The sequence below is a fragment of the Hibiscus syriacus genome, unplaced genomic scaffold (assembly GCF_006381635.1).
Source record: "Hibiscus syriacus cultivar Baekdansim isolate YM2019G1 unplaced genomic scaffold, ASM638163v2 tig00004502_pilon, whole genome shotgun sequence".
NCBI classification, from domain to species: domain Eukaryota; kingdom Viridiplantae; phylum Streptophyta; class Magnoliopsida; order Malvales; family Malvaceae; genus Hibiscus; species Hibiscus syriacus.
Genome location: NW_024062018.1, coordinates 101,636 through 125,896, shown reverse-complemented (window position 1 = coordinate 125,896; position 24,261 = coordinate 101,636). Strand labels below are relative to the sequence as shown.

Here is a 24,261-nt window from a genome sequence, read left to right as displayed (position 1 = left end):
ATATATATATATATATATATACATATATATTAAAATATAACATTAAGCAAAAATAATCAATGAAGAAAAAAGAGTACGTATATAATAATAATAACGTAAATATATATATATATAAATTAGTAAAAAGAAGATAATAGTAATAGTTAAATTAAAAATAATATACGTATATAATAATCAATGAAGAAAAAAAAGTATACGTATATAATAATAATAACGTAAATATATATATATATATATAACTTAGTAAAAAGAATATAATAGTAATAGTTAAATTAAAAATAATATATACATATATAATAATTTGTAAAACACAACAAAAAGTATTAATATAAAAATATATAAAAATATAAATAGATAGGTAAATAAAAATATACATCCATAAAAAATATAAAAACAAAGAAAATAAAAAAAGCAAATATGAGTAATATATATATAATAAATAGCATGTAATAAAAGAAAAATAAGTAATGTATATATATAAACTAATAGGAATATAATATATTATAGTGTAAATAAATAAAAATCCAAATATCTATGTATAAAAGAGTAAATACGAGATATAATAAAATATATATAAGTATAAAGGGGTAAAATGAAACAAAATAAAGTTAGATGGCAGAATCAGAATATAACCAAGGGAATTAAACCGATTTGGGGACCAAATTAAATGTTTTTTTAAAACAGAGGGAACCAAAATGAAGTTTACCCAACCGATTTGGGGACCAAATTGAATGTTTTTCAAAACAGAGGGAGCCAAAACGAAGTTTACCCCTTTTAGCAAAACACGCGGATCTGATATAAGCACGGGTCGGGCCAGTTTGGTCCGCTGGGCTAACTATATGACTCAAATATTTTTTTTTTGAAATTTCATTTCTCTCTTCTCTCGTCGAAGGCTCCCCTCCCTCACTCAGACTCTCTCTTTTGTTCATCCAACTGATGAATACCACCATTCATTTCCAGAAAACGGCCCTGCGCCGCCTCAAGCTGCCTTGCCACCGCCGCTGATCCGCGGCGGCCGTCGTTCATCGGCGGCCAAACACGAAAAGGTAAGCTTTTTTCGAAAGCTCTCCTTGCCTTCAACCCAAATCTTAAACTGGTTTTTCGAAATAGGCCTCGGGGGAGGGTAGAACTGAGATCAAAGTCTCGATCCTTCCCCTAAGAGTTCATCGGCCAAAAGGTTTCTCTTGATGGTTCAAAGGAGACTCAACAACAACAACATGCAAGCAGTGCAAGGGAACCGAATCAAAAACAAAGGTAAAAGACCAAGAAAAATACCCTTTATTTCTTTTCAAGAAAAATGCTTCGAATGATTTTACAACCTTCTGAGTTTTGTGACTCTCACGATCTCTCTTTGTGTGCTCGTGCCTAGTATATTTTTTTGTGTATTTTTCGTCCTCCCAAACTTGTGTGCTTTACATGATATTTATAGCCCAAAAATGGCTATTTTTAGAGTTTAAATTAGAGTAAAACACTGATGTTGGTTGTTGTTGCTTGTTTCTTTGCGTGGCCGAGAGTTCCGGTCGTTTGGAGGCGAGACGTGCGGTGATGGGGGTCTTGGAGCGACGTGATAGCCCTGGAATCTTGGTGATGCGGCGCTGGATGGGGAAACTGCTAGGGTTCTGGGAACCCTAACTCCAGTGGGTCACTTGGGTCATTACTGTTGGGCCTGTAAAAGGAGAGAAGAGAAAAAAAAAATGTAAATAAACTATATATATATTATAACTTATAACATAATATAATATTATATGTATGTATTATGAGGGACGAATTTAAGTGTCTTCACAAGTACCATAGATAAAAGGCTAATGAGTTTGGCAAGATAAAAGGCTAATGAGAGCTTCTTGTATTTAACCCACCATAACACATCACACAAATTTCTTGGATAGTAACACTTTTATCTTCCTAACTCAAGAAAACTACTAAAGAAAATTCCAGCTCCAAAGAGAAACATAGCAGGTTTTGAGTAGCAAATAAAAGGAACATTGTCAGAAGAATCACCGTCCGCTGGAAATTGCATCAACCATCTCCTCAGGAAACGAAGGGAACAACTCGATATAACGGCTCCCCAGTGTCATCCTATCCTTGGCCATTGCGGCTTTCGAATCTTCTGCATTTGCAAACTCCACAAATGCCTCTCCATTTGGCCTCCCCTCGGAATTCAACACTATATGAATTGCATCTTCAGATAACACAAAATCTTTAAAGAAGTCTATTATATCATCTTTTCCAGCAGAAAATGGCAGTCCCCTCAATCTCAATATCCCCGTATGTTCAGCAGTTTCCTTTGCTTCATCGCTAGATTTGGCCCTTGAGGCATTTCTGCGAGGTGAACCACCACGTGCATCAGCCACTTCATTAGCTATTGCCTTATAATATTCCTGTCTCTTGCTTCTGAAAACCTCTACATATCTCCTCCCCATGTTTTGCCTGTTCTTTTGAAGGGCAAAATCAACCTGAAGAGGATAACCCAATACACAAAAAGCTTCACCACTGAACTTGCCATTTTTATGGACAAAAAGGACATCAACTATGTCCAGACCATGGAAGAACTCAGCCACATCAACCTCTGTGCAATCGAAGGGAAGACCACGAAGTCGAACAACAGGGAAACATGGAGGTTGGCTAACATATGAGTAAGGAGGAGGGGCAGTGTACATAAAGCTTGAACCTGGTGAATTACCATAAAATGAAGGGCCTTGATCAATGATCCGCTGACGTTTTGCACCCATTTCACGCCCATCAGCTCCATCGGTATATTTACTCCTGTTTCCAGAGATCATGAAGGCAACAGGGAAGACCAGTCAATACTTCAATAAATATTGATTATATTCTTTAACACTGGTAATTAAAACTCAACAAAATAGCAATGCAAGGATGGACACTTGTGTTTTCAGTGCTTCAAAGAAAAATGAAAAATCAATTATATGACATTAATTTCATATAAATTCACAGCTAACCACGAATAAAGTGAATAAGTGATTAATCAATTTGATTATACTTTAGATTCTGTTTAGTTACATTCAATTCAAATGACTGATTACTTGTTATATATTTGAGCAATTACCAACAAAATCACTAATTAAACAGTTGACTACTAAAGGTGTATATAAGCTCCATGTAATTGAAATCTCCCTTTTAGTCTCAAGGGGCCTAGGATCAAATCATGCATAGTACAAAATATAAGATGGTGCACTAGAGCTCTAGGTGTCTAGGGAAACTTGGACGCTAAGAATTACAGAAATGCAAGGAAATATCCTATATATCGCAATTTGCAAGATATGGGGTGGTCGAGTGTGGACTTAAGGGCATGTATCGACATTAACTCAGAGAGTTAACAAGGGTACTTGGACGGGAGAGTTCTCAAACCTATGAGATTTGTTGAGATTCAAACATGAGTATGATATCTTTGATCGGTTTAAAGTAGAACGTAAAGGTGGCATACAGTTATACACACGAAAGACCGAAAAAACCTGTTAGCTAAAGTTTTAAAATGGTATCCAACATGTATTATGGAACCTTCGATAAGCTTGATATGCACTCGAGGGTGGCTTACCTTCCAAACATTGAGAGTATCCAGAAAAATGTCACCACACTCAAAAACACAAAAAGTACTAATGCAAACCTACAAAGCCAAGCAAATTGAAGTGCAAAACAGATGTCTAACTTACGTAAACGATAAAAGGTAAGGAAAAGGATCAACTCATTTTAAGCTGATGGTGCTACATAGAACAAGCAGAAAACGTGCATAAACTATGAATAGCGACAATAAATTGCCTTCTAATACCTAAAAATCAGTGTTTAAGATTCAAATAGGGAAGATAAAAGAATCGATTCCATAACTATTATCTTAACCTATTTAAGCTCAAAGCCCATCTCTTTCTCTCTCATTTTTTTTTGTTGCTTTTCTTCTTTCATCACGGCCAAAATTGAGCTAAGCCCTAAACAACAATCCAAGAGGAAAAAGAACCACAACTGTAAAATTCACCAATCCAGACCCAAAAAAATAAAAATAAGAGAACAGATTTAAAGAACAAAACCCAGAAAATAAAATCACAGATATGAATCAGAACAAGTAAGAAACAAAAAAGAAGAAGAGCAAGTGAATTTTACCGTCTGTAGAACATGTTGAATTTTACCCTTCTCTTATTAAGGAAAAGTGAAAAGGGGAAGGAAGAAGAGTCTGATGATGTTGGGTCAGCGGTTTATCCAATAATAAGAAAAAAATATGGTGGGAAGGAGAATCGGAAAAGACGAGGCAATTCAAAATCAAGGAAACCCAGATTTGAAGTTTCCCTTATATGCGATATTTGTCTGTGTTTTTGGGAAGGAAAGGAGACGATTAAACGAGAGAATCGTTCTGGATTTATTATAGTTTGGGCTAAAGTGAAGTCGGTCGAATGATATGGGCTTCGTGCTAGCCTACCCCAATCAGCTACAAGCGTACAAGATTACATCAACAATTTCAAAATTTATATAAATATATCATATTTATAAGAATCCAATTCATGTGTAGCACCAGACAAAACAGATCAAGAACTTGAGGCAACTACATTGACATTCAATACCAGTTTGGAAAATGAACTTGTTTCTGCGGTTGATTGTTGAACATAATGCTAAATTTTAGCAAATTACTACCATGTTGAACATAATTGATGTGTTAAGCTCATATAACCACATCATCAATTTCAACTATGGGGACAAAAGCAACCTTGGGCCAATCTTCCCCTTTGTTTTTTACCATCCTTTCCTTCAACAAAGGGCATTCCTTAATTGTTAAAACAGAGAGGGCTTCTGGCAGCTCCGAACCGGACATAGATTGAAGGTGAGGGCATCTACGAATTTTGAGAGTTTTAAGGGAGTTGAGATGTTGGAGTGCTTTGTTGTTTAGTGATCTCAAGTTGGGAGTTTCAGAAATGTAAAGAAATGTTAGTGTTGAAGGCAGAAAACCTTCCCCTGGAAAAGAATCAACACCTTCACATCTGCCCCGGATGCTAAAGTATTTAAGGGAGCCAAGCCTCTGCAAATCCCAGTGCTTGAAGCTTGAAGTAAGCTTTTCACAAAAGGAGACAGAAAACGAGTTTAAATTCGAAGGCAAGCCACCTTCAGGAAATAACTCAAGTTCTGGACAGTTGCGAATCTTCAATGAGTTCAGCGACGGAAGAAGGGAGTGCATATTTTCAGGCAGTGATTTTAGCTCCATACTGTCGGAAACTTCAAGGACGGTGAGATTAGGAGCATGCAATCCGCTAACTGGAAATGACTCAAATTTTGGGCATAAACTGATTCTGAGGGAATTGAGAGATGGAAGAACCTGATTACGGCCCTCTGAAACTGAAAGAGAATTTAAATTACATACTCTTATTCGGAGATGATTAAGTTTGGGGAATGATTGTAGCTGAAAGGACTTTAGAGAAAAGCAGCTAAAGGACATCCACAATGTTTGCAGGGAAGCATAACTTGACCACATAGGCAATTCTAGTTTCTTGCACCTCATGATATCAAGTCTTTTCAAAGTGGACAGCATAACATCTTGAAGCGACAAAAGAGATGGGCAATCACAGATTGTCAGCCCTCGTAAACAAAGGGAATGCATTATCCCTGTAGGTAGAGATTCAATAGTTGAACATCCTCTGATAATAAACTTGTGCAGTCCAGGCAGAATATGCTTCAAAAACACCTTATCTGAATATCCTAAATGCAATTCATAGATGATTGGAGTATGCGGAAGTGAAACCACGAGTTGCTGACAATCAATGATCATTAATTTTCTCAATGAAGGAAGGTAGTCCGGCAGAGCCCCACTTAGTTTGGGACATTTCTGTATATGAAGCTCTTGAAGACGTGGAAAATGTCCTTCAGCGTCTTTTTCAAATAAAAGCCATTCCTGCCACTCTGGCATCCTCTCAAACCATAAAATTTCAAGCCGCCTAAAGGGCTTGACTGTAGATAATCTGTTTCTGTAGAACTCAACTCCGACCCTCTCAACAGCATCAAATCCAATGATAAAGAGCTCTTTGAGGGATGGTAGTTGCCCAAGTGGTGGTAAGAAGAAGCAGCATTTACAATGGCTAAGCTGCAAAGATACTATGTTTGAGAATGAACAATCCCCTAACCAATCAGGAAATTTTGTGTCACCATAAGATTCAATGGATAGCTTTTCCAAGTTTGTATGAGGCTGAAGCATGCTCAATACGTCTCTTTCAGTAGATGTATCAAGAGTATGACCACTCCATTTCAGTATCAACTCAGTAAGGTACTCTTTGTCTTTAAAGTTTGCCTCCAAAGCATCTCTAGGATTGACAACATTTTGAAGATTGAAAATAGCTAGACTGCCTCTAAGTTGCCGAAGGTCCCCAAGTTCTGAAAGGCTAGATCCACTATGGTTCCCCAAAATAAAAGCAGTTAGTGTTTGTAGATTTGCCAATTTGCTCATTTGTAGTGGCATCTCTTTGAGCCTCCGTGCCCTGCTAATATCAAGGTGACGCAAGTTGACAAGTTTTCCCATTTGGTTTGGCAACTGAATGAGTGAACCACAATCTGCTAATAACAGTGTCAGCAAATTATACAAAGCACAAACAGATTCCGGTAGTCTCTCAATTGCAGTGTATGACAGATCCAAATAGCGGAGAAGTTGCAAGTCTCCAATTGAATCAGGCAACTCTGTTACATTATCATACTTAGACAAAGATAAAGCTCGTAAGCATTTTAAAGTTGACAATAAATCATGATACACTGGGTAAGGTAGTATTTCAAACCAATTAAAGGGTTTTAGAGGTAGGAAGGTGCGCAGACATTTGGATTCATTGAAGGCATTGAACTTTTGAGAATCATCATAACTAGTTAAAATGACGAACCGTCTTTTGGATTTCATTAGAATCATTAACTTCTAAACTCAAGCAGAACCCTTGGGACACAAATTTGGCTAAATCATGAATGAGGTCATGCATGACGAAGAGCTTTTTATTGCCACTAGATTGTTGGAAAAATGATCTTGACCGTAGATTGTTGAAGTATTCAACCCCAACATCTTCCGGTCTCTTGTTTCGTGTAGGTTCAGGCAGTAATCCTTCGGCCATCCACAACAGGACCAAATTCTCAATCTCAAAATCATAATCTTTGGGGAATATAGCACAATATGCAAAGCATCTCTTTAGATATGAGGGCAGATAATGATAGCTTAGTAGTAAAGCAGGAGCAATGTTTTCATCATCATTTGATAAATCCCAGATATTGCTCTCCAACACATTACGCCATTCATTGACATCCCTTTTGGATCGAAGGAGACCTCCGACTGTTTTGGCTGCTAAAGGTAGGCCATGGCACTTTTTCACAATTTCTTTACCAATGGTTTCTAGGTTCACTACGTCCTCTTTGGAACTTCTATTACCAAATGCATGCTTGGAAAATAAGAACCAACTGCTTCAGATAATAAGAAGGAACAGTGCATGCAACACTTTCATTTCGTGTGGTGACAATGACCTTGCTCCCTTGAGCTCCATGAGTTAAAGGTTTCTTCAAGGCCTCCCAATGGACATAATTTTCATTCCAAACATCGTCCAAGACTAGCAGAAACTTCTTATCCATCAAACAATCAGTCAGCTTAACTTGAAGCAAATTAAGTTCCCCAACATCACAACTCAAACAAGTTATCGCCTCGAGAATCGCTTTCGTCACTCGGAAAACAAAGTTTTCTGAAACACAAACCCATACTTTGAGGTCAAACTTAAACACTTCCTTCATTTTGTTGTCGTTGTAGATAATTTGGGTAAGGGTAGTCTTCCCGATCCCAGCCATACCAACTATAGCAACTACCCCAATCCCGTCGCTTCTTGAATCATCTGTGTCCAACAACTTCTTTATAGTTTCTTTATCATCATCCCTCCCATATACATTCGATTCATCCACCAAGGAAGTGGCTGGTAATTTACTCAAACACTTTTCCCCAAACCCTTCTCTCAAAGAAAGAACATCTTTCTGTCTTTCAAGATACTCAACCCTCTCCAGTATCTCTAGCAGCTTAGATTCAGTTCTCTTATGAAATGGGTTTAGGGAAGTGAAAAACTTGCGTACCTTGGTGGTGCTGGTTTGGAATTCAGCTTCAAGCTTGCATCGCAAAGCTTCAGTTGAAACTTCATCCATGAGGTCCTCGGCATCATAAACAGCATCTTTAAGTTCGTTAAGCAACTTCTTTACATTGCATTTCACGATTTGCTTCCCTTCTGCATCGTGCAGCACGGCATTGATGGACAGCAAGGTGGATTTCAACTTTTGGAACAGTGGGCGGTTCAGTTTCTCTCCCCTGATGAAGTCTACGACTTCAGGAGATGCCATCCTATCGAACAAAACTTGAAGAAAAGCAGAAAGGAAACTCCACCCATCAATTCAGCAGCCATTCTATTGAAGAATTGTATGAGGAAACCAGGGATTTAAGTTGCAGAGAGGAAATCTAGAAATTTGTTCAGCTTATCACAATGCCTTCTTTTGGCTTATGATCATGGCAAGGCTATTAAACAGGTCAACGTTTATATGGTTTCTACTTTTAATTTTGGCTTAAAGGCTGATTTGCGTCCTAAGTATACCTTTTGTATAGTTTAACCCTCAAAATATATTTTTGGGACGTTTTGTCCCTTAAATTATAAAAAAAAATCTTAATTATTCTATTTTGTTAATATCGTTAAAGAACTTTGTTTGAACAAGGAATTGATTATTTAAGTGTAATCTCAAAGATTAAATCTCATCGAGTTGCGTAAATAATTTTCTTCTTTAATTTTATGCGTGAAAGTATGGTGCTATAATCAATATTACAGTACTCTATATAACATTCATATCATCAGCCAAAATAATACCTCCGATTATTGAAAATTGTTCCCTTATCAATCAAATTAATATGAAGTTAAAGTAAATTTTAATGATAAAATAAAATGTTATTTTTTTAAAAAGATTTAAATTCGAATAATTATATTTATATAATATGTATCTATTATCGTAATAAAAATTTTAAATATATATTATCGTAATAAAAAGTTAAAGTGCCCCTACGGAAGAACACTTAATCAAGTTGAATACCGAGACTTTGAAGATTGAAAATTGCATTTAATTGACTTAGGGTTGATGAATTTAGCACGTTTAGAGACCAAAGATTCATTGAATCCCAACAAGATTCACACAAGTTGCAAAACCAAACACAAACGAAGCTACCTGTGGTTTCGTTTCTTGAACAGTTAAATCAAATTCAGACAAATTTGGACCTCAGAAACTGGCTGGTTAAGCTTCACCTTCCCTTTAAATCCACGCCACATTCTCCACACGTTCCCTTCTGCACAAACAACACTTTCCATCAAATTCTGTTTCCTTCTCCTTCAATCCCGAGTTACTTTTCTCCATTTACTTTAAACCATAACACTGATCTGGTCATTGGGTATTCTTACCTTTTCATTTTTTATTGGAAGTTGTCTTTAGTTTGAGCTGAGTTCACCGAGAAAGATGGTGGGGGCTTTATCTGTGGTGAGTTCATCGGTTATGGAGTCTCACACGGGTCCATGTTTGTGCTTGGATGCACTGCCATCTACCAACATCAACCTCAAAAGAAAGCATGCGGCTGCAAGGCCTGGTTCGTTGGAATTAGGCAGCTCCTTTGTGGATTCATGGCCTGATTGGAGGCTGTCCTCCAAGACCATTCTGAACAGGAGTTGGAGGAAGCAGCAGCGCAAGGACCGTAGACTTGTGGTCGTCAATGATTTGGGAGGGCAGTATGAAGATACTTTTGGGGATGTTAAAACGGTGAGATTTCTGCACTTTCCTTGTTAAGATAGGTAGTACAGGAAGCATAATTCATTCTGGAAGATACACTAATGGATGTTAAAACTGAGTTTCAAAGCACTGAGCTACATGATTCATTCTTAGATAAGGCCATGTTTATTGATATGGCAATGCTTTTTCTGCCTGCAGCAATTACTCAATTACTTCACATACAAAGCAGTGAGGACTGTTCTTACTCAGCTTTATGAAATGAATCCTCCAAAATATACATGGTTTTATCAGTAAGTTGCATATCTGGTTTCGTCCCTTTTCTAATTGCTTCTGATTACACCGTGGCTTACTATGATTGTGGGAAACTGTGCTATAAGAGGTTACAAAATGAACCCGAGCTCGAAGAAAGAAATTCAAGTTCAAATGTGTTTAAACTCAGTTGATCAAAAGTTTACATTTGAAAGAACTCAAACCCGAAACATTTCCGAAAAAGTTTAAATATGATTCTAAGCCCTGCAAATTGAAACAGAATGTGAAGATTAAAGAAAGCTGTGTGATTATGATGTTGCTGGTAATTTGCCTTCCATATTGTCAGGTATGTGGCATCAAATAAGCCCAGCGATGGCAAGCTCTTCTTACGCACGCTCGGCAAGGTAGTTTCTTCTTTATGTAGTCCACTAGTTTCTTCTTACGCTGCCATCCACTAATAATTACTATAAACATGAAGGTTAGGAAAAGTACAAAACATCCTCTAGATTAGGGATGGACAGAAAGGGAGCAGTTGGGGCAACAAAATTTTAAACTATAGTATAGTTTATATATTTTTTTTGTATTTTTCATTGATAATTTATTTTCGTCTCTAAAATTTTATAAGTTACCCTTCGCTTAAAATTTTAGAAGTTCGTCCCTTAACATAAAATCATGCATCCATCTCTTCCTACTGGAATCGACTCAATTTTTATGCTACTTATGTTCAAATACCTAGAATCTATATTACTTGAACTTTTCATTTTTCTTTAATGATTCATGTCTTGGGCACAGATATAAAGATATAATCTTTTGGGGCAAGATCAAATACCTTAAAATCTTCAATGTCTAATCATATATGTACCTAATATATATTCATATTTTATATTCATACTCGAATTCGAGTAACTTAACGTAGGATAACCTTTATTCTATTAACTCAATATTTTTCAAACTCTTTATCCAATTTTTATTTTTAAACCATTTGTAGGGTTTTTACTTTTTTGAATTTTTTTAAAGATGAAAATTCAAAATATTTAACAATTTCATTCTCTTTCCGCCACTTCTAATCTTTGTTACCTGTTACTTTATAAACAATAAATCTTGACAAAATATTTATTTATTAAGCAAACTGGATTATCGGATAATCTTCAACTAATAAACTTAAACTAGAATAATTTCGGATAGGAATCTAATATTAGAAGAATGTAATACCAATTTCAGACTAGCTGACCTCATTTAGAACTGATGTATATGGCACTCACAGGAGAATCAAGAGCTTGCTGAAAGAGTGATGATAACACGGCTTCATCTGTATGGGAAATGGATTAAGGTAAATGAAACATCTCTTGTTTTTCCATTTGGTGCTGGGAAAAAATTGCAGTATCTCCTGACATTGTATGCATGTATGTATAGAAATGTGATCATGCTCAAATATACAACGAGATTTCGGAAGAGAACTTGGAACTGATGCGCGAGCGGCTTATGGAGACTGTGGTTTGGCCCTCCGATAATACAAACCCTGAGAAGATTGGCTGAGGGGATGCATTTGCAGTTGTTTCAGATTTAGCCTTAGGTATCCTTTCTGTAGACTCACCATGTTTGGTCCGAAGCAATGTTTTTACTTATAGATTGAACTCTGTATGCTATGAATTGTATATAAGTTATGAATATTACCCATGATGTAACGTTGTTTTATTAAAGGAAGTAACTCGAGGATTTGGGATTGGTGATGTCAAACTTATTCACATTTCAATTTTACTCCATATTAATTTTTCACGAAACACATTTAAAAATGACGAAAATTCATCTAAAGATTTAATTTTCTAATGTTCTAATCATCTGTGCAATCTGAGGCGTGTTGTTTGTCTTCTAAAATTTTTTTTTACCATTTGAATTTTTGAACAAAAAATCTAAACCTATTAAATATGAAAAAATCTCTAAACCTGTAAAATTATAGATTCTTTATGTCTAATTTCACGAGATTTAAAAAAAAATTAACCAGTAAACTAATAATAAACGATGAGGCAAGTTCATTGATGCCTAACATGACTTTAGAGAAGACACCGAAGAATGACGGCTTTGGTGGTAGCTCAAATCTGATGATAAAAAAATTTCATGTCATTCTATAGAATTGGTGGGTGGAGCATTCCTTTCTGCTTTCCTTCAAGTTCTGTTTGACAGGCTAGCTACTTCTGAAGTCGTAAACTTCATCAGAGGAGAGGAGCTGAACCTCCCATTGTTCCAAAAATTGGAAGCTACCCTGCTGTCAATCAATGCCCTGCTAGACGGTGCACAAATATTGAACCACAGTGTAAAGAAATGGTTTAACCAACTTAAAGATGCTGTATGTGATGCAGAGGACCTCTTGGATGAAGTTTTAAGTTTTAACAGAAGCTTTGCGGTGCAAGCTAGAAGTTGAATCCCAAACTTAGCACAATCAAGGTACGAAAGTTTTTCATAAGAGAACTGAATCTAAGCTGAAAGAGATACTGGAGAGAGTTGAGTATCTTGAAAGACAGAAGGATGTTTTTTCTTGGAGAGAAGGATTTGGACAAAAGTGCTTGAGAAAAGTACCAGCCACTTCCTGGGTGGATGAATCCAGTGTATACGGGAGAGATGGTGATAAAGAAGTTGTTCCTACACGGATGATTCAAGAAGCTATGGGATCCGGGTAGTTGCTATAGTTGGTACTGGGAAGACCACCCTTGCTCAGATCGTCTACAACGGCAACAGAATTAAGTTTTTAAGTATGATCTCAAAATATGGGTTTTTGTTTCAGACAACTTTGATGTTTTTCGAGTGACGAAAATGTGAGGCAATCACTTGTTTGAGTTGTGATGTTGGGGATCTCAATTTGCTTCAAGTCAAGTTGGCAACTCATGGTTTACCTTCCACGAGATCCAACCATCTATGAATTGCATTTAGGGTATTCAGATAAGGTGTCTGTGAAGCATGTTGTGTCTGGACTGTACAAGTTTACAATCAGAGGATGCTCCAAACTCAAATCTCTACCTAAAGGGATAATGCATTGCCTTTGATTAGAAGATCCGAAAATCAGCGATTGCCCATCTCTTTCATCACTTCAAAATGCGACATTGTCCACTTTGAAAAGGTTTGATATCATGAGGTGCAAGAGACTAGAATTGCTAATGTGATCAAGTTATGCCTCCCTGCACACATTGCAGATACCATTTAGCTGCTATTCTCTAACGTCCTTTCAGCTACAACCATTCCCCAAAACTTAATCATATTAATATACGAGGATGTCATATAAATTCTCTCAGTTTCAGTTGCAGAGGGACCTAATCAGGTTCTTCCAGCTCTCAGCTTCCTCTGAATCAGTTTATGCTCAAAATTTGAGTTATTTGACTGGGACTGCATGCTGCTAATCTCGGTCCTTGAAGTTTCTGACCGTGCAGAGCTAAAATCACTGCCTGAAAGGAAGCACTCCCTTATTAAAAAACTTGAAATCTGTAGATGCCCTCACCTTCAATCCATGTCCGGTCCAGGGCTGCCTGAATCCCTCTCTGTTTTAAGAATTGAAGACTGTCCTCTGTTGAAGCAAGGGCTGCAGAATAACAAAGGAGAAGAATTGCCCAAGGTTTGCTTCTGTCCCTAGAGTTGAAATTGATCTTGGTATTCTTCTTAACCTTGACAATTACAGCAGACAACTCTGAAACATGGTTAACGTTCTCTATATCATTCAAATATTTGGTGTTACTTTCACAAAGCTTTTCATTTTAGATATAACGTAGGAAAGGACAACACATTATTGATGAAGTTATTGGATGTTTTTTTTCATATACCAATGATTAATGTGAAGATTGTCTATATCCTTCAAAAGAACTCGATTAAACATCTGAACTCAAGTCCAGCATTCAAATACACAATCGACTCACTTTACTGTTCAACTAAATTGATTCCAAATAGCCTACAATTATTGTTACCTCATTTACCACTACCAAAGGATAAACTCCCATTTTTCTAACAATAAAGATGCATAAAAAGCTACATGATTATATGATAACGAAAAACTTCAACAGAGTACTTTATCCCCCAAAAGTAAAAGACTTCAAATATCAAAAGTGTAACAGTTTAGCCAAATGACAGCATTCTTAAATTAAAAGGAAACATACTTTAGCGGTAGAAATAGAGAACAACAAAGCTTTCTTCATGAAAGTGATACACTAGTTTGACGGGAAATATTATATCTACAACTTCTCATGGTACACTATTACATGTACAATGCTCAATTGATACAAAGGGAATTATCAACCCAAAACGTATGAATCCTTAAATGCCTATTTAATGTAAAAAAAAAACTGACTGATAACAGCTTCCCGCACTGCTTCAACTGAGAAAAAAGCAGTAACTGAAAGCAATGTGTTGTGCCTGCAAAATAAAAGCATTGCAAACAGGAATTGTTAGCCATTAGTGAATGACTTCATTTGTAAATCCAATTATAACATGTCATCAGAGATATATTTAATAATTTTGTTCAATTGTTAATCTAAATAGGAACTTTGCCAATTTGATTAGTTATAAACCTGAACCCACTTAGTGTTTTATGATGAAGCACTTTCAAAGTCCAACCATAATGACCATTTTCAATCAAAGCAATTAAAAATGAACCAAAAACTCACCAATTTGTTACAAGCCACAGGAGAAAGCCTTGATAATATCTTACAAAAGAAAAGCTGCAAAGACAAAACTAACAGCTTCAAAATCTCTTTGCTTTTTCTTATTCCGTGTAATGGATAAACATGGACATATTTAATTGTCCCCGAAAGCCATAGATTGCTCTAACACTGTTCTCACGCGGAGCTGTACCACAAATATTTCTATTAGGTTAACCAGAAAAGTGAAGCCAACAAAAAACATATTCAAAAGATAAAATGTTAATGACCTTAACATCAACACAAGGATCATTAACCATATTCTTTATCTGAGAAGTTATCCCAGCATTGCTCAGTTTTTCAAGCCGACCAGGTGCACCAGGACTTGATGGACAAGTAAGATTCACAATTGTCCAGATAGTTGCTGTGCGTAGCTGGCTATCCTTACTCTGCAAAAACTTAATCACAAAAGATTGATTCTTGTTACCCATCTGTGTAAAGAGTTGTTGGATTACTGCTTCCTTGTGAAACTCATTCCCACTTGCCACATTGCACAGTGCATACATTCCCTACAGGGCAAATAGTTCAAAGTAAGCTAAAAAGAGAAAATAACAATAACATTATAAAATCATGGTGTTTTTCAATTGTCAATATATGTTTCTATGACATCTAAATCCTTATGACTGCATATGGAAACCAAATAAAATCCTTGAAAGATACTAGCAAAAATATCAATGGTTGTTGCTCAAATAATCATAGTTGTACAGCTTATTTAAGTGCACAAGCATTATACTTCAATAGACAAAAACAAGTACATGAAAACTAATATATATAGTGAATTCCTATATGATATTTATCAGCTTGTATGCTAATTCATAATATACTCTACATGTATGCCTTAACAAAATGAGCTTTGCATCATTAAACATAAAATAATATCAAGAGAACTTCAGGCAACTTGTGAAATGCAACTAGCCAACTATCAAGTCTGCAAAATTTCTCCTCGAATGGCAACTTCTCCATGAATTTAAAAAAAACAAAATACAATAAATACTTTGATGAAAGGGGAAAAAGTTAAAGGTTGTAAGATCTTGAGCGAGACTAAGAGAACTTCCAACTGGTTATGAGTGCAAAACAATCAAATATGGCATCTTCATTCCAGATACGGATGAACATTTGTTAAACAGTTTGTGCAAAAAGTAGTCACAATTATATTTCCAAAACAAAATGTTTGCTTCAATATATTGAAGTAGAATATAAGTGAACTGATCAAATGAAAAGGGCATGATTAGATGTGTACTAATATCTTAGGTTACACATAGAGAAATCTCTATTGGTTACAAAGGAAAAAATGAATGAAAAGATGTGACTTTTTCTCTTTTGGGGGGATAAGTAAAGATGTGAGACCTTCAATCCAATATCAAAGCAATTTTGAACAATTGAAATATATAATGTTAAATAGTAACTGCACCCTAACACGTTATTTTCCTTGAATCCAAACCTGTATCCCTATCTCAGCTTTTGAAGCACATTGTAACTGTCTTCCAATGGCCCCTAATATAAGGCCATCTTCAGCAAACACAAACTCAATTAAGTTTATACATCCATCAACTAGATTACGAACAAGGGCCAAAGCTTGCTCTTGTACAGAAGGCTCCGGGTCTGCAATGTATATGTATATTAAGAAGCATCTTGATTTGAAATTGTGTCAACACATAAACTAGAAAGCAAATGAAGAATTGTAAATATTATTACCACAGATAAGGCTTGATAACAATGATGCAGTGAGCTCAGAGAAAACACCTTCTTTCAACCTCTTGTCTGCTTGGAATACAAAATTCTTCAAAGCCCACAAAGCATTTGACCTGACAGCTGATTCCATAGACTTTGTTAACTGAACCAGCTGTTTCATCCCTCCGCATTGTACAAAAACAGATTTACGAGTTCTAAAATCAACCACTATGTTGCTAACGGCGCCCAGTGCGGCAACCTGGAAATAAAAAGATTTAATGGACATTAACATCAACCCAATTTATAAGCTATGAGATCTGGTGGAACAAAGTGGATTAGCATGAAATATTAGACAAAAAATTGTTGTACGGTCAATATAAAAGTTAATCACCACAATGTGGTTCTTAATGATTAATCTTAAGTTGATATAAAAGCTGAATATAGGCATACAGCAGTGGTTGAACTAGTATTTCAGGTCAAAAGATTGCAGCTTCCAAATTTACAATACCACAATAATATTAAGTTGAGGTGATACCAAATTGCATCTCAATAATTTTTTATTGAAAAGTGGTGAAAAGAGAAACAACCCATACAGGTACATCTAGCAAAGGATAAAGGAAAAGTATCAGGTCTTTCTGATTTCTCCTACCACCTAAAGCCCTTGTTCATTAATACCAAAACTGGTCACTGAACCAGATAAAACCAAACTAAAAAAAAAACAGAAAAAAATAAATGTAATAAATTCTTTCGAATCCCAATATAGTTTTGTGAAATTAGATTAAAACCAAAATCTTTTTTCCAGAATTAAGTTGACCTAACACATTTTTTCCAATTATATGTTTTATATTTAACTGTAGTCAACTCAGAGTGTCAGAGCCATAGATATTAGGAAAGAAATTAGGAAAGCAAAATTTGCTTGAAATCCGATGACAACTGAAATGTTGAAATGTGTAATTTCTGCAGGTTCTTTCCCTTTTGGTTTTAGACCATACAACACATGTATTAACTACCAATTATAATGCCCCTTCAACCGTTTATTACCTGGACAGAAGTCGAAGGGTCAAGGAAAAGTTGAACCAACGGAATCACAATAATTTCATTCATAAAATAACCTGCACTCAAATTCTGTATCGGCATTGCATCAGCTATATTTGCATATAAAAGTTAAAAAAATATACTGCACAATTGTGATCACATCACCAACCTTGATTGACCGAGTGACATTTTTCAAACATACACAAGCTGCAGTGCGAACACCAGCATTACAATCAGTTAGTGCATCTGCTACCAAATTCAACACCTATATTATGAGAATATCAGAAACTTCAATGTAGTTAGAGACACACAAAAAAGGAATATCCAATAAGATTTGATTGAGAGAGTGCCTTAAAAGAATATACAGAAACATGCATGAGAGAAGAATGCCTCTAAAAAAAATTACCATGACATTTGCTTCAAGGGTACACAACAGACATGCTGAAAAGTTTTGAAATCTAATTTATAACTTTAAATGGACCAGTATATAATAACCAAAAAATAGAAAAAAAATCATAAAATTTGTCTGATTGGGAGGCAAGATCTGCATCTCAGGTACAAATCCAAGACTTCTAGGGATAAATATTTTGTCAAATTGCAGTAACTACTGTTTTGAAACTTTGATGTTACTTTTGTCGTCCCAGCGTAGTGCCAAGTGATCCACTCAGCAATGATGCTAGCGACATTGTTATGTTAGAGTATGCCCAAGAGTAAATTCGATTGAAAAAGATATACTAGCTATAATGCATATGAATCACTTAGAAAATATGTGATTAAAGGGTCTCCTTCATCAAGATAAACAAAATAAAGAGTTGTTAAGTACTAATTGGATGAAACTCTTGGAACATGCCTTGCATAGAAATTTAAGAGAGTTATAATTAGATATCCATATGCATAAAAATCATGTTCTAAAGTTATTCCAGATCACTGCATTGTCAAAAGATAGCATTGACTATACTCAAAGACCTGTACACGTTAAGCCTCCGTACATGTAAAGTAAGCTACCAATCTCATAAATTGAAATATAGAGATACTGTGTAATAGCAAAATAAGTGCATAATTTGATTTAATCATGATTGCAAAATACAAAGAGTTGTTGAAACGTGTTTTTGGTTTGTTTTGGATGGATTTTGGTGTATTCTTCTCCAAAGAACATAAGTGCATAATTTTCAGTATGCTTGTCATCAATTTTGGTTTGAAAATGTTTCTCCTTGTAGAAAAAACCATAAAATCAAGTTTTTAGCATTCAAACATGTCTTTAAGGTTGCTAGGATTTGGTTGATTGGGTTTTTTTAAGTGCCAAAACACGTTTCAAGGAAATGCAAAACAGTTTAAATGCCAAAGTGTTTCTGAGAGAATCTTAGCTTTTGTTTGTTAAAAAAAAAACTTGCTAGCACTTGTTCTTGATCCTTCTTTGAAGAAGGCTTGGGCTTTGTCGATGTGTGTTGGATACCATTGGAGGCCAAAAACTTGGGTGGCTCCAAGTCTTGACTTCGTTTGGTCTATCATAAGATTAAGAAATCTCAATCAAGTATGATTCTTTATTTCTTTATCACATGGTATTATCAATTGTTTTACTCATGCCAAATATTGAAAGTATGACCATTGGAGGATTTCGTTTATTTTTTTCTTTATGTTCCACTGTGCAATATCATGTCTAAGGTTTTGTTTGTCTAAGCTTACTAGTCATTTGAGCATTTAATAGAATCCATCATCTATCTCATTTCTCAAAGCATATATCCTAACGTTGTAGATTCTACTGTTTTGAAACCAAACAAAACAGATTCAGCGAGTATAGTTATTTTCCAGATATGTGAAAATCAAAAGGTAAACATGCAACAAAAAGCAATTAGATGAACCAAGCTAATGTATTCCAGGAAAACAAAAACATACCTTCAATGAGAGGAATTTGGACCTGCAACTCTCCAACTTTGAGCACATATCAGCTAGTGCAAGCAAAATTCCCTCAAAACGTCTGGAATGCAATGAGCCTTTTTGTAAGTGGTGATGTAGATTATCAATAGCATTGACCTCAAGAGCCAGTTTTTGAAGATCCTCCTTTCGTGCAATTAAAGCGGAGAAAGCAAAAGGAGCCTCATCTCCAACTTGACCAGGGTCATCAAGAAGCTCAAGTAAAATATGTACTATTTTAGTTTTGATCCCTATATCTTGCAAGAAGTGGGGAGAGGCATTTCTTATATCAATCAAGCACATGCAAGCTAGCAATCTTGTTCGGGGGTACCTATCCTTTGCTAAATCAATTATAGAACTCAAAGGTCTCCCAATTTCAGGTCCGGCAAATTTTGAAATAACTTCAGGATTATTCCTAAATACTGTGGCTAAAGACTCTAAACTAGCATCTCTCTGACTTAAAGAACCACCTTCAAGAAGACTATTCAGCTTCCTTAGAATACCAGCATCAAACAATGCCTTCTGCTCTACATTTGTCTCACAAGAGCGAGTTATTATGCTTGCACCAAGTCCACTAACATTTTCCTTCTCGCTATTGAGTAGTGAAATAAGGAACTCCATATTTTTCTGTTGAAGGAAATCATACTTTGGTGCCAATTTTGATTTATAGATCATTCTAAGGGCACGGGCACCAGCATCTACCACCTGAAGAAAAGGAAAGTGATATAAGTTACTAAGATGTGTAGAAAAAGGAATAGAAAACTCAAGGAAAGTCTAAAACTAGAGTCCTTCCCTTATATGTGCATGCATAAGTATATTATTGGAAATGGTAAAAAGGTAAAAGAATCTTTCTGAAAGTCTCATATCTGACATTGAAAAGAGCAAGAACCGATCACCCACCACCACCCTAGGAGCAGTGATGCTTTCAGAAATGAAGACTTTATGGGGAGCACCTTAGAGTTATGGAATATTTTCTGAGCGTACCAAGAGTTAACTTTTCATTGAGAGAAAATAAACAAATAAACATAAAACAGACTAATGAGTACTCCAATGTGTGACCTACCAAACAATGGTTAAGAAAATTAAACTAGTTTCCTATATTGTTTTTTTTTTTATAGGAATTGCAGGCCTCGTTAAAAACTTCTTTCATGATTAAAGGAGCTTATAGAGAAGCTCCTTAATCAGCGGAAGGAGGAAAAGAGTGCCTTAAGATTTTATTAACCATAGAAAGAACACGATACAACCAGGGAGCCACCCCCAATAAGAACAAAACACCAAAAACAGCCACCAACAATCCTACCAGAACCAGCCTAATCCAACAAAGCAGCAACATCAGTCTAAAAAAAGACTGGCCAAACAAAAAACCTAAACGAGGCCCAATAGACACTCAATCAAACAAAACAACCAGAAAAAAGCCAAGGGTGACAGCTGACTAAAACCATAAAAGCCAACTTCTAACTCAAAGGCCACGGAGCTTTCACATGATAAGAAAACAAAAAAAACACGCATATAGCCGCCTATCCACCACATCACCACGTCTTGTTGGTTAAAGACCATCCAAACTACCAGCTCCAGACAACAAGCATGGTGTAGATCACCTAAACCTTCTACTCCTTCCCCCGCCATCGTCTTCCGACAATAGATACACTACTGCGCCATTAGACTCACAACCCAAATCTTTCCCAAAAGGCAAGGAATTGAACGTATCCTTCTGTTGAGACTGCCCCAATGCTGGAAAATCAGATTCATAAGTGAATCTGCCATCAAAAACAGACACCTCATCCTCCCAATGCACCTTACTCTGATGGCTCTTGCTTCGGGAACCCCTATACTTTCTTTTAGGAGCTGTAAAATTCCCTTGAAAAAATTGTTTAGATCTAAATTTGTTGCTAGAACCCACCTTAGGTCTCATGTACTGCCTTGCGATACCCTTTGGATTTACGAATGCGTAGTTGTAAGAACAGCCCTCGTGAATCCCTTCCTCCACCTCCCTTATCTCAACCTGACCATCCAACATGGGGAAATCATTAAAATAATCCTTTGAGCCTACAAAAGCACATGCAGACTCACTATTTTTCCTAAAGACAACTTCATTATCCCTCTCCACGTGAACCAACAGATCCACTTTATCCTTTTGGCTCACATCTTCCAATTCCTTTGACACTAAGAGACCATCCTGGATGGGAGAATTAATTAAAAAATCCTTACTCTCCACAAAACCACGTGCAGGCAAACAAGTGTCCTTAAAGACATCCACTGCTTCTCTCTCCGCATGCACCAGCAATGTCTTGTGTTCCCCCACTCCCTCCATTTGGGAAAGAACCATCCTCTGACCCCCAAAGTCACTCCTCGGACCCATCATCAAAACCTCTCCTATGTTCCTGTCCTCCACACCCTCACCCGACAGGAGGCTGCCTCTAGCACTAGTCCCCAAACAACAGAAATTTTTTTCTTCATTCTCAGAACACCTCACGGCCGACTGCACCTTCGAAGAGTGAATGGATCTTCCAGCTTCTTCAGAACCCTCTTCCAGCTCAGGAAACTTAACTGGAAAGGCACCAACGAGCTCCCTCACCTTGGATAACGGGGATACGACTGCCTCTTCAAATGAAGACGACTCTACCCACTTAATAAAAAATCTACACCATCCTAACAAGCTGTCTTTGAGAGTTGAGAATTTACTGTCGTCAACAGAACCAGCAATGGGAGCCACCGTGTGACTAACATCCTTCCTTACAGTGTTTCCCTCGACTGAATAAGGACCAGAGAACTTCTTCCTCCAGAAAACATCACGAGGAAGATATCTCGCCATGAATACTCTAATTTTGTTGCCTTGAATCCAAGATCTATCAACACAGTTGATAGCCTTCCTCGCGTCCTCCAGTCTGGTGAAACGAACAAAACCAAACCTACTTCCTCCCTTGCTTCTTTTATTGGGGATGAAAGAATCCACGACCTCGCCATATTTATCGAAAAATAACCAAAGACCTTTGTAATGAAAACTCTCTGGAATGTTGAAAATGATCACAGTGACACAGTTTTTCCCAACCGGAACTCTCACCTTACTCGACATTAGTAACCAATCAATCAATGAAATAGTTTCCTATATTGTTTAAGATGGGTGAATCACACTAGACAGCAAAAAGGTTTTAACGGAGACAATAACAACAGATTCGGTTCTATACGAATTGGAATTGACAAAGAAAAAAAATGATTACCCTATAAGACATCACAACATTCAGAATTTAGATGACTTGGCTGAGTTGAGTAGACAGTTAGAGTTAATAGTACATAAACAGAGCAGCCTCCTTTCTAACAATCGAATATAGTGATTTCTTTCTTTCTCTTATGCAATTTATCTTAATCTTGTCTGTCAAAACAAACTAACAATAATTTTTTTTTTATCAAATTGACAAAGAATGCTAGAAACTTATTTCCAAGACAAATAATACTATAATAGCTCTAATATCTCCCAGTGATTGGTTATTGTATGAAATATTTTAACGCACAATCATTTTTTTCCTTATAAAATAAGAGCTCATCCCCATTACAGCTTACTATTTCCCATCCTTTCTGATACCTTCAAAGAAACAACATATTGAAATAGAATAAAGATATATGGCAGAGACGTTAGCATCTTAAATGGGTTAACAGAGCAATCACCGCATTTAGGAACATAACCTAAATACGCATATTCCGTTTAGGACATTGATATAAATTCCAATTTCTCCTCCCTCTTTTCGTTGTTTCTAAATTTTCTCCATATGGAATTGATGTCAAGTTACACAAGAAGCAAACTTCTTTTCTATGGACTACAACCAAGTTTAAAAAAAAATTAACTGGAAACAAACTAATATATATTAAATATTATGGATCAATTAAAGAGGAACAAAATAAAACTATCCACAGCTTCAATTTTTTGAAATCTAGTATTCTCCTTTTTGTTCCATCAATTTCAAATTTACGTGTAAAACTTTACTACTTAAAATTAAGAAAGGTAGAAAATAATCACCTTCTCATTAGGATTTGCCAGAAGCCGCAACAGATTGGGGAAGGCACCCGCGTCAAGCGCCGCTTGAACTCCGGCATCGAAGCCACAAGAAAAGCTACCGAGAGCAGTGGCTGACTGTACCAGAATGTTATTAGTAATGTTGTTGTTGCAGTTGTTATTTTCGGTGACTTCATCGATTGTATCGGCTAGGATGCCGGCGACGGAGGGTACGGCACCGAGCTTGAGGAAGGAAAGCTTCTTGGTACGATTCCCGATTATTTGGTTTTTAAGCTCACGAAGGGCCCTGACCTTGACCTCAGGGTCGGCGGAGGCCAACCGCGAGAGGAGCTCGCTCGGCCGGTGCTTGTTGACGGTGGGGGCGCTTGGCATGACGGTGGAAGTGGCGGTGGCGAGCCCCACGGAATTATGTAATATAAAATTAAAGGAGAAACGAAATGTTTTGGAGTATTGTGTTTTTTTAATCTTGTTAAGGTTTTAACTTAAACAAGATTTCAACCAATCTTTCCATTTTCTTTTTATTTTTAGCAACAATTTGAGATTTCATTTTCCTCAACAGTACGACCACCATTAGTTTTTCACATATGCTTGTGAATACCAATACTATATTTGAGTTTTACATTTTTAACAATGTATTTTGAACTTCTTTTCCTCTTCCTATATATCTCAAAAAACATTAAAATTTTACGAGCGTGGGGTAAATACTCATTTTCGTATTACTATTATTAAATCTAAATTGACTTTGAATTTTATTTTTCTTAAAAAAGATATTTATTTGTCAAATTTTTTACGTCGCCAAATATTTGTCTTAAGTTATTATGGATCTAGACGGCTTGGAGGCCATCAACGCGATTCGTTTGGCTGAATCTGGTCGCACTCGGGGGACACTTCTAGATCACGTTGCTGAGTTGATGATGAAGCTTCACTGGGTTGTGCAGTTACAACATCATGTGCCCCGAA

At 36.4% G+C, this 24,261-nt stretch overlaps 4 protein-coding genes across 6 annotated transcripts; 1 reads left to right on the top strand and 3 right to left on the bottom strand.

The window, feature by feature from the left end:
• Window positions 1-1,465: 1,465 nt before the first annotated feature.
• LOC120194869 (heterogeneous nuclear ribonucleoprotein F-like) lies at window positions 1,466-4,303 on the bottom strand. 3 transcript variants are annotated; one of them, XM_039197048.1, is made up of 3 exons: window positions 4,111-4,303; window positions 1,999-2,763; window positions 1,466-1,666 (listed from the first exon to the last, which is right to left on the bottom strand). In XM_039197048.1, exons 1-3 carry the CDS (start codon window positions 4,122-4,124, stop codon window positions 1,612-1,614), a joined length of 834 nt encoding a protein of 277 aa, XP_039052979.1. In that variant the 5' UTR covers window positions 4,125-4,303; the 3' UTR covers window positions 1,466-1,611. The 3 variants fall into 3 exon arrangements, with proteins under 3 accessions (XP_039052979.1, XP_039052987.1, XP_039052991.1); XM_039197056.1 differs by having other exon boundaries at window positions 1,477-1,666; window positions 1,999-2,760; window positions 4,111-4,298; XM_039197060.1 differs by lacking the exon at window positions 1,466-1,666 and having other exon boundaries at window positions 1,810-2,763; window positions 4,111-4,300.
• A 2,881-nt stretch (window positions 4,304-7,184) lies between these two features.
• LOC120194859 (putative disease resistance RPP13-like protein 1) lies at window positions 7,185-8,462 on the bottom strand. The gene has a single exon (XM_039197039.1). It carries the CDS (start codon window positions 8,329-8,331, stop codon window positions 7,384-7,386), a length of 948 nt encoding a protein of 315 aa, XP_039052970.1. The 5' UTR covers window positions 8,332-8,462; the 3' UTR covers window positions 7,185-7,383.
• A 983-nt stretch (window positions 8,463-9,445) lies between these two features.
• On the top strand, window positions 9,446-11,672 carry LOC120194891 (chaperonin-like RbcX protein 2, chloroplastic). Its single transcript, XM_039197069.1, has 5 exons — window positions 9,446-9,780; window positions 9,949-10,040; window positions 10,346-10,403; window positions 11,264-11,329; window positions 11,413-11,672. Exons 1-5 carry the CDS (start codon window positions 9,484-9,486, stop codon window positions 11,533-11,535), a joined length of 636 nt encoding a protein of 211 aa, XP_039053000.1. The 5' UTR covers window positions 9,446-9,483; the 3' UTR covers window positions 11,536-11,672.
• Window positions 11,673-14,741: 3,069 nt separating this feature from the next.
• LOC120194840 (armadillo repeat-containing protein 8-like) lies at window positions 14,742-23,760 on the bottom strand. The gene is made up of 8 exons (XM_039197025.1): window positions 23,305-23,760; window positions 19,275-19,997; window positions 17,551-17,646; window positions 17,388-17,471; window positions 16,371-16,605; window positions 16,117-16,277; window positions 14,906-15,184; window positions 14,742-14,823 (listed from the first exon to the last, which is right to left on the bottom strand). The coding sequence occupies exons 1-8, from the start codon at window positions 23,671-23,673 to the stop codon at window positions 14,773-14,775; spliced, it is 1,998 nt and encodes a 665-aa protein (XP_039052956.1). The 5' UTR covers window positions 23,674-23,760; the 3' UTR covers window positions 14,742-14,772.
• Window positions 23,761-24,261: the final 501 nt, after the last annotated feature.